The sequence below is a fragment of the Frieseomelitta varia genome, unplaced genomic scaffold, assembly GCF_011392965.1.
Source record: "Frieseomelitta varia isolate USP_RPSP 00005682 unplaced genomic scaffold, Fvar_1.2 scaffold_697, whole genome shotgun sequence".
NCBI classification, from domain to species: domain Eukaryota; kingdom Metazoa; phylum Arthropoda; class Insecta; order Hymenoptera; family Apidae; genus Frieseomelitta; species Frieseomelitta varia.
Window position 1 is genome coordinate 115,545 of NW_025110475.1, and position 10,717 is coordinate 126,261.

The 10,717-nt window shown below is 29.1% G+C and overlaps 2 protein-coding genes across 3 annotated transcripts; one reads left to right on the top strand and one right to left on the bottom strand.

The window, feature by feature from the left end:
* The first annotated feature begins 43 nt into the window (after positions 1-43).
* LOC122535308 (probable E3 ubiquitin-protein ligase makorin-1) lies at positions 44-4,786 on the top strand. Its single transcript, XM_043666746.1, has 6 exons — positions 44-650; positions 1,108-1,371; positions 1,494-1,818; positions 1,909-2,231; positions 2,292-2,448; positions 2,560-4,786. Exons 1-6 carry the CDS (start codon positions 616-618, stop codon positions 2,692-2,694), a joined length of 1,239 nt encoding a protein of 412 aa, XP_043522681.1. The 5' UTR covers positions 44-615; the 3' UTR covers positions 2,695-4,786.
* A 1,473-nt stretch (positions 4,787-6,259) lies between these two features.
* LOC122535305 lies at positions 6,260-10,291 on the bottom strand. Of its 2 annotated transcripts, XM_043666739.1 has the most exons (5): positions 9,568-10,291; positions 9,178-9,226; positions 8,795-9,075; positions 8,413-8,713; positions 6,260-8,338 (listed from the first exon to the last, which is right to left on the bottom strand). In XM_043666739.1, the coding sequence occupies exons 2-5, from the start codon at positions 9,179-9,181 to the stop codon at positions 6,717-6,719; spliced, it is 2,208 nt and encodes a 735-aa protein (XP_043522674.1). In that variant the 5' UTR covers positions 9,182-9,226; positions 9,568-10,291; the 3' UTR covers positions 6,260-6,716. The 2 variants fall into 2 exon arrangements, with proteins under 2 accessions (XP_043522674.1, XP_043522673.1); XM_043666738.1 differs by having other exon boundaries at positions 9,178-10,291.
* Between the last annotated feature and the right edge of the window lie 426 nt (positions 10,292-10,717).

Consider the following 10,717-nt stretch of genomic DNA (forward strand, 5'->3'; position numbering starts at 1 on the left):
AACTTCTAGTCAAATATCAAACAAATATAAACATTATTGTTTCGATAAAAATGTGTATGGCACTTCTAATTCTAGATAAACATTCTGTTACTGCATCTTTAAAAAAATTACACGCGAATTCAGTAGCAAATTACTTTTGAACGCTTGAAACTTCGAGCGCATGCCCTAACTCAGTTTATAACGGTTAAGTGTGAATTTGCCTGTTGTTAGTTTAATAGTGACGTACATGTATGCTTTCGCAGGTAAAGTCAATGAGTTACAGTACATGTTAAATATTTATTCAATAGCGCATAAAAAGCGAAGAGCACACACATACACAGGGGTAAAATTTTAGTAAAAAAGCTGAACTTCGAACAACGTTGGAAAGGGGGAAAAACGAGGAAGAAAGATAGACTAAAAGCGAAAATTGATATGTGAGAAGTGTCTTAAGAATTTGAAAAAAAAACAAGTACTTGTTAAACAAAGTTGGTGATATAGCATGAGATATCGTGCAACGTAGATTGTACATTTGTTGGAACGAATTTTTATCACCCTTCGTGTTGGTATTGCCAAAAAATTGTACGCGATCCTTAGAGGACGCGTTGTCGATTATTGTTAAAGTGGAAGCTTTAGAAAATGGCCGACAGTTGGACACAAAGCGTTGTTTGCCGGTAAGATATTGTTTCATAACTTACTTTACGAGGAATTTTACTAACGGTATGAAACTAATGAAATAACGAGAGACACAGCTCTGCATGTACTAGAGTAGAGTTTATAACACGTCAAGATAAATCAATCTGTAAAAATATCAACATTTTTAAAGTTTGTGCGCTTATTTTCTTTTTCTCTTTCTTTCGTCAAGTGTATTTGTTAACTTCATGTACTTGGGACTGTATCAAAATATTGATTGTGACGGATATTATGAAAGTTTCATCTACTACTTTTACGTAGATGAAAGTGAATTGAAATTATGTGAAATTTGCAGCACATATTATTTGTTTATTTTGCGTAATTCTATTGAAATAACTTATACAAAATATTCATGAGTGGTCTCAATATTAAATTAAACTTGTTAATGATGAAATGATATTGATATTGATGTATGCTTTGATTTTTTTTTCTTTGTAGATATTTCAAAAATGGTATGTGCCGCGAAGGAAGTAATTGCAGATACCGCCATTGGAATGATGGAAATAATGAAACAACATCTTCTGCCTCATCTACAAATAATGTTTGCCGCTTTTTTAAACACGGTATCTGTAAATTTGGTAATCAATGCTATTTTCGCCATAGTACTGGAACTATTGATAATAATCTGATAAATGGAAATTCAGTAGAAAATTCAACAGAACATGCTTCAAATATTTCAACTTTGACAACAAGAAAGAATATGTAAGAATGATCCTATTTCAGCAAGATACATTACAATGTATATAAAAATGCGTGAGACAGATAATAAATTAATTAAGATAATAGAAGATATGTAATGTAGCAGAATGCGTTTATATTTTCAGTAAAGACAATACTCGTATTGCCGAAGAATGGGTGAAAGCGCCGGAATTTATACCTTTTCAAGTAGCTGGATCATCTTCTACAAATGAAGCTTCTACAACCTCAGGGACATCTACAAGTTCTTCGATGTCAATATCTTATGCTCAAGCTGTAAATCCATCAGGTCAAGCATCCAGTCCATCTTTAGAACCTTTATGTCCATTTGCAGAAGCGACTGGAATTTGCAAAAAACGAAATTGTACATATCTACATGGAGATATTTGCGAATTGTGTAATCGTGCAGTACTTCATCCGTACAACGAGGAACTTAGAAAAAAACATACAAACGTAATTATGGATTATATTATATTATTTAAATAATATATTCGATTGTATATTGTATAAAATTATTCTCCATTATTAATATTAATGTTTCAGGCATGTGTCAAACAGCATGAAGTGGACATGGAGCTTTCATTTGCTATTCAGCGCAGTAGAGAAAAGTCTTGTGGTGTTTGTTTTGAAGTTATAATGGAAAAAGCATCTGGGGAACAAAGATTCGGAATTTTACCAAATTGTAATCACTGTTTTTGCCTAAGTTGCATTAGGAAATGGAGACAAGCTAAACAGTTCGATAACAAAATTATAAGAGCTTGTCCAGAATGCCGTGCTACTTCCGACTTTGTATGTCCAAGTATGTACTGGGTTGACACTAAAGAAGAAAAAGAGAAATTAATAAGTGACTACAAATGTGCGTTAAGGTAGGATAAAACATACGTAATTATAATGTTTAGTTACGTTACATTGCTTATTTATTACAGCACCAAAGATTGTAAATATTTCAATAAGGGACGCGGAAAATGTCCATTCGGTAATAAATGCTTTTATCTACATGCACTTCCTGATGGTACTAAAACAGATGTTGGTCCTCCTGTTCGTCAACGACGTAACGCAGATGCAGATGTCGATATTTTACGTGTAAGTTGAAATTTTTATTGTGACTCGTATCATAGATTTTTTAAAAAATATTATTTAGATTTTTACTCGATTGTTGTGAAAAATGTCCAAAAAGTTTAAAATTTTTTACAGCAACTTATTTTGTGGGACTTTTTTGAGGAAAGAAACAGCCGTTGGATATATGATGTAGATTTGGAAGATATTGTTTCCCTTTTCTCAAGCTCAGAAGAGTCTGATTGGTCTGAATTTGAATTTCCGATTGAGTAGTTGTATTAATTCACTAATTTGCTACTGTTGCTGTTAACTGTATCATCTCTCAGCGACCACTAACATGTGGTTTCAATAGCTGAATAGACAAGTAGTTTATGAATTGTTTGAATAGTTATGATTTAAAGATATCTCAGCTGCATTAAAAATTTGTGTGCTTTGCTTGATGATATTTACGTGAGAAATGTGTAAATAATGTCAAGTTAATAATAATAACAAAAACAATAACAAGACAGTTACAGTCGCATGTACAATGGCAAGTTTTTAAATGTTACATAGCCAATTTGTAATCGCTTTTGTTTGTCTATCTTGACCAATATTATTACAATTAATACTCAGTAATAAGAAATATGCATCAAGTCTATTGCATCAGTGGTCCAAATTAATTCGATGAAAAGAATATATATCAATTTGCCAGCATGAAAATAAAAATTTTATTTTTCTTCTTCTCAATTTGGCTCAAATAGATTCTTTTAATAAAAAAAATAAATAAATAAATGTCACACACAACACATACATATAAGAATAAGTTTATACATTTAAAAAAATTTCTATTAAGACATTAATTTTGATTATTTTCTCGAATAGAATCATTGTTTTAAATGAAATTATTTTCGTACTATTATTTTCATTATTAATCTTTGGCTCAAAACTTAATGTTTGCTTAAAAATTCAATAAAGTAAAAAATACAGACTTACCTTTTTTATAATATAGCTTTTATAGCTTAGAATTAATTTTAATTTTGTTTGGGTACTTATACCAGAAAAAGCTACATTCGATTTTTATTATATTTATTTGTTATTCAATTTGAAGATTAAAGAATTTGTTGAACATGAAATTTTTAGTTTATAAATTAAGGAGATAGTAAGTTGTATAAACTATTGATTACAATATTCAATAAGTATTGTCTATTTGATTACCGATCATATTGAAGATACAATTAACAAGTTTCATCCTACCTCTTGTTATGGCTCTGCGAACATTTAACAAATTCCCTTAAATTATTGAGCTGTATAGTGTTAGTTTCTAATTCATAGTTTTAAGACCGTGATAAATTGCGCAAATCGAGTGTTCTATGTAATAAATGTATGCCTGGGCGAATGAAGATTTGGTTGAATGTGTGTACTGCTAAATATAATAAAAGAAAATCACTTTTAGCGAGTATGCACAAACAGATTCCAGATTTAGAAAAGATAACAAATAAAAATTATTTTATGAACAATAATTGAATTCAGAACTATTTAGAAACTTTATTTTATCATTATATTTTATTGTTTAGTGTATTTAGACATTTTTCTAAAAATTACATTTTTTTAATGAATAATATTACTCAAAAAGATACGTTATTTTGTATTAACAAATGAGGGCAATCAGAACTTTATAAACAAAAATAAAGGCCAAAGAATGGTATTAATTTTTTCTTCTGATCAAGCTATTTTATAAAAGTAATTTTTTAAAAAATTGTTCTGTATGAGTTACGTAACGAAATTGTTTTGAAATATTTTGCGCATATAAATTCTAATTGTTATTCACATATAGTTATAGGATACACGTTTCTTCATTAAAATCATCTGTCCTCAGTGTTGCCTTTAAAGAACAAGATAATTACTCTATTCATCAGTATGAGCAAATATTATTCGAAGTTTTCTCAGACAATCTTTCCACGATAAAATATGCAAGTTGTTCATATTTTCTATAGAATTTCTATATTGTTAATTTTATAGTAAATTGTTACAATTAAATGTTTATTGTTATTGCTAACGCTATTTATAAAAATATTCTAAATATTTTGTACATTATTTTTTATATAAATAGCATCTACTTTTATTTTATCTTTCATTTATATTCATTTTAATATAATATAATATTAATACATTTAATGTAAATTATCGCAGTTGAAAACACATAACAATAATTAGAATATTACATAATTTTCACATGTTATATGTATATGTATTTATTTCTTTTTAATATTTCATCATTAATTAATAAATGTTCAATAATTGATATACATGCGTTAACAATAAGAATAACAATAGTACTATTTGTCAACACTGAGTGTGACCGTTTGTAAATTTTGTGTTTTTTTTTCAATAACATATGTCTCATATAATATTGTGTAAAAAAAAACGACATATATAGTGCCAATGGGTTTGATTGTAAGCTAAATATTAATTTATTTTATGAAGTGCAATTGTAAAACAGATAATAATACTTCGTTCATATAATATTGTTATATAATATTCATATGTATCATATAATATTCATATAATAAGTTACGCGTACGTATATTTGCAATTGCACTGCTCGAGTGTATGAAATTAGAATTTTTATATAATTTGCGCGATAGTATGAGACATAAATTTTTAAAATCAAGTTACTTAATCGGTATTATGTTTTAGATGTAATTGATATTTGTTTTTTATTTCTTACCATATCGACGAATTTATTAAATAAGATTTTAATCATTACACAAGTCAAATTTTAATTTTCCTTCTGTTATATTTCATTCATTTAAATGTATATCTCTTGTTCTAGAAAAAAATACACATTACATAGACAAAAATACTTTTTTCCAATTTATTGATAAATTTTATAATTCTTTGTAAATTGAATGTAAATGCTGTTTTAAAAATATTTAATGTTTTATAGTTTATTCAAGCATATAAATAATATATATTACAATTTTAGAAATTTATACATGAATTGTAAAATTAATTTGGAATATTAATTTTTATTATAAATTCATATATAGAAATCAAAATTTTTAAATTTAGAAATATTGTTTATTTACAAACATTTTTCATAGAAAGAATATTACTGTTTTATAAACAAAACATAGTTTCATTATAAAAAGATGTAACACTTGTTTTTTTGTAAAACAACATTAAAGATAAAGTTAAATTAATCAATCATTTATTCTTAACAAATATATCTTTATTTTAGACAATGTATTTAACGAACAATGAATTAAATGAAGTGTGCGAATTATTCATTTCTGTTGAAAAATTGTAACATTTATATAACTTAAATATTACTTTGAATATACTGTACTATATGTAGGCTCGAGGTGTTTACTATAAAACTGAAGATAATATGATTAAGTAGAATGTACTAGAAATATTTTATGAAACTAAATATAATTTCGTTACGTTTATATGTTATCTTTCAATAAATACAAAAACATCAAAATACAATATTTGAGTTTGAAATTTTTTAAGTTGAATAAGTTCAAAATAATGAAATCTATCACTTGTTTTCTATTTTCTATTTCATGTTTTTCTATTTTAAATTGTGCAAATGCTTATTGATAGAATTATCTTTACGAAAATATATTATACTAACTATAACATATTTTTTATAATAATTACTTAAAGATTTTATTCTTCAATGATTATCATTTTGATAATCCTACATTTTTTGTTCTGACAATTTCTTAAATTATTGCGATTATATTTAGTATTTATATTCTATAAAATTAATTATACAAAAATTCATTCGTATTTTACATTACGAATCTAAGCAACTGATTTAACAAAATGTAAGTTTTTAGTATATTTTGCATTTTTCTTCTCTCTTTTTTTTTTTAGTGAAAAATGTAGATTATTTCTAAGCATGATTATTAATTACACGTGACCTAAGTATATAATGTCCAAAAATTTCAGAATTTTTGCTTGAATTATTCAATGCTTCTTGACATATCTCTTATCATTATCTCTTATAAATAGTATAAATTAAATTTTAGTCAAAATTCGACAACAATTTTTTATCAAAATAAAGACAAGGCACTTTTCAGGTCCCCATATTAATTTTAACGTAGTCGATAATCGTTTGGATAAACTACACTAAAATAATATATCCAAGATCATAAAATTTTCAGGTCATAATACCACGTTGGTGCAATCATTATTATTTATAAATCTGTTACAAATAGATTCTGAATATTTATTTAGACAGGTCCAGCCTATCTCGTTTTATCTAAACCATTGTGTTAGATTATTCCTTTATGCATAGTCAAAAATTATCTTAATGACGTGAGATAAGGCTGACACGTCATTCTTTGAACAGGCTGATAAATTCTTTTTTGAACCGAACCAGCAATTCCATTGTGCATAGCATTCAAGGATTCAGACTCTCCAAGATCGTTCGTTCTAACGTAATGCGATCCTCGAGAATCTTTTTGAGTCTCGCTTAAAACATTTTGTCCATTTATTTCGTTCTTCTTACGAAACTTGGTGGAATATTTATAAAAATCAGACATTTCAAAAGGTTTTGTAACTTCTCTATATGGTTGATACTTTCCAGCTTGTACAATAGTACAATTCTGAGCGGATCCTAACATAATCGATTCTTCGTTTGTTTCTTGAGGTGATTTTGATTCGGCTGGAATTTCAAGTACTTTTCGTATCGGTTCGTATCGAGATGATTGTAAATGTTGATCAGTTTCAATGGTTAACATGTCACTTTTACGATGATTTACTGAAGAAATATAATTGCCTTTGCCATCTTCGCCGTTACTATTATTGGATGTTTTAGAGCATACAGGAAGAGTGGATTGATAATGAATATTTTTATGAGAAGATAGATTAATATCTGATCCTGGACTTGTACCTGAATCCAAAGAGGTTTCATACCATTCTTTTTCTTTTCCTTTTCTACTGACATTATCCGTCGTATCTTTACCATCGTGTAATTCATGTAAATGATTTGAATGCCATTTTTCCACGCTGCCTAGAGATTGTGTACGTAGTAACATTTTATTATTAATTGGCGGCTGTTCAGATAGTGGAAGTAAATGAACAGAAGCATTTTGATGAGAGGCAATGTAAGAAGGATTTTTATTACAACCTACAGATGCTGTACGATATCGTGGTTGCACGTCGGCTCCAATACTACCAGTATTTTGAACGGCATTGCGTTTCCTTCGATCCAAACTACCAAATCTATCTGTAGCAAATTGATCATCCGGGCACCAGACAATTTCATCTTCGTACCGCATCCAATAACCTGATGGTAATTGTGATTCACTTGGTGAATTTGTGTATCGTAAATTTTTATTCGTATCCCGATCTCGCCTTAATCCGGACTGTGGTTGAGAATTACTTTTATGATATGTTGGAAACTCAGGTACATGTATATAATGTAATGTACGAAAGTCCCTTTCATAATATTCTTGTCCAGACCTTCGTTGGACATCATTGTCCAAATGTTTGTAGTCAGAATATTGTGGATAATTATGCACCTGTTCTGGTTGAAATTGACGACATCTTATTTGCCGTTCGTCTTCGGTATATGTGCCTGGTAATGGTCGATAGGTCCGTTCATTATCTTGATAATGATTTTGATTGCGCGAACCACCACTACCGTGAGAATATGTTCGCGTGCGACATTGGTCGGGTAATATATAAACATTTTGATTATCGTTATGATCATGTTCTATTATTTTTATACTTTGTCGCTGGTCGGAAATTGTAGGGCAATAAGTACCAATGTGATTATGATTACAATTGTTAGGAATCATTGATTGATCGTCATATCCATGACTAGGATAAACGTTACACTTATCTTCCGATCCTAATGGACTCAAACTTATGCCACCCTCTTGGAGCAGTCCTCTCGTAATTTTTGAATTTACGTCGTTTACTATAAGGACATAAATTTTAAAATAAAGTTAAACAATTGGCTCTTTTTTAAACTAGAATAAAAAATTATTGTACCTGTGCCATCTAATGGTGGTCGAGGTTTCTTTGTTCTATGCTTTACATTTAAATGTAAATGTGGTGGGACATTACAAACAATAGAATGTTGGAGTTGCGTTGAATGATGAGATTTATTACGGCTTTGTCTCAGAAAATTTAAACGTGCCTCCAGCTCTTGTAGCCTGCGTTGGCTTTGTTGGTAAACAAGTCTATGCTTACGGCGTACTGCCTTACTTTCCGTAGGATCATTTACAATTCCTAAAGCAGCTTCTACTATACCAATTTGAACTTGTCGTTCCAACTCTAAAGCAGATTCCTCCTAGGAAGAATACAAAATAAATCACTTGTGTTTTACTTTGATTGTGTAAATTATAATTTCTTAAAATTTCGCGAAACATACAACTTCGTTCGTTTTCAATTTGTTGATTAAATTCTGTGGATAGGTAAACGTTGTTCCAACTTTTTTGTGGAAAACTGGCGGGCTCTCTCCAGGTTCTAACGGAATTTCTGGTGGCAAAACACCAGTTAATTCCGCTTCTTCTACACACAGATTTTTAAGTTCATTATTTTTTTGAGCCAACTTTTCCTGCAACGCTTCTCTACGTTGACGAAGCCATTGCAATCTTGTGGACAATGAATCTTCTGCTAAAGATCCAGGTGTACTTTCGTTCCCTGCCATCACTTTGGATAAATCATTTCAGTTATAACTTACGAACATAATTTACTTTTCTATCAAGCAATGTAACAAAGCAAACTCTAATAATTGTACTTCATATTGCTTACCCATATTATTGGCAAAATATAACAATATTATCCACTACAGGTATTTTGTCTGAAATGTTTACATAATCGAGTTATAGTTAAGTCAATTTCAATTTGTTTGATATAGAATATGTAACTGAAATTGTATCATTGTTGACGAGTTCTTCGTTTCAAAAATTTTCCTTGAAAATCCTAGCTGTTTTTATCATTCTTAAATTGCTTTAAAATGTGATGAGATCCGTAAAACACGATAATAGTTGCCAACACGACTAGGTTAATTATTAACTAAGATTACATATTTGTGCTATTACGTCATGGTAATCAGGTTTGGAGTCTGTTTTATCGGTATTTATCAATGAACCAAACAAACAAGTAAATATATTTTCACTGTTTCAACATAAAAACACGTACATTTTACTGTGGAAACGAAAAATATGATCGCAGAAATCGACGCCTATTATCTTTGTACAGTTGCCATCTTGCATTCTATGTATCATCTACATGGTGATCCGATGCAAGTAACTGAATATTATTTGCAGCCATACAAATTTTCACGAATATCTCTTACGTATAAATTATAAAGATTTACTTTTCAAGTGGAAATTCATATTTTTGCTGAAATAGTTTTATTAGTTGAACATAATAGCATTACATAATTATATCCAGCGGTGTCATTAGTCTGTCTGATCGACACTGATTTTTTAATAACATACTTCATATTCCGCAGATTTCGAACTTTACGTCAAATTTGTACAAAATTAACTTATAACGCGGTCTGAAAAATTTAGTAATTAAACAAATAATAAGTCATCGTGAATCATTGATGAAAAAGTTCAAATTAAAAATCGTAGACTGACTTGCAGTAAAAGCATTGACTATAAAACAGTAGATCCTAAATTCAATGTTTTGTCATGTTACTCGTTTTAGGGTTGATCTGATCATAATTTCGTATTATACGACATATGCGCGTTCTTGATCGTTCAAAATAAATTCGATTTAGTTAAAAATAGTTCCCAAGATTATTAAGGCAATTTGGGAACTTTTTTAATTGGCTTAAAAATTTTTCTTTGCAAGTGAAAATTTCTTCGAGTAATGGACGCTGAAACGGTAGAACTAATAAACTCGCTATTACTATCCTTGTTGTACTCGTATTTATACAGCTATCCTTCTTTATCTATAGAAGTGCTGCATATCCGAGAAGCAGCTCTAAAAGATGTTTCCAAAAAATATGGCGGCGCGGGCATTTTTAAAACGAGCTAAAGCGATGACGTCGATTACAGAAAGCAATACAAAAAAAAAAAAAAAAAAAAAAAAAAATAAAATAGCGGAAAATATATTATAATTTCAGTTGTTAAGAATTAAGTAAAGCAAGCGGTCGGCAAGTAAACATCTTGTTGTACATAAATTAAAATAAACAGTAGTCGTGGTTCTTTTGTTAATGCTCGTAATATATTTATTAAAAGGAGTAAATCTCTATAAAAAAAAGTGTAGCGACCTCTACTTCGAAGAATTTAGATCAACGACATCTATGTTCCGTCGAGATGTGTATTTAATATAAACA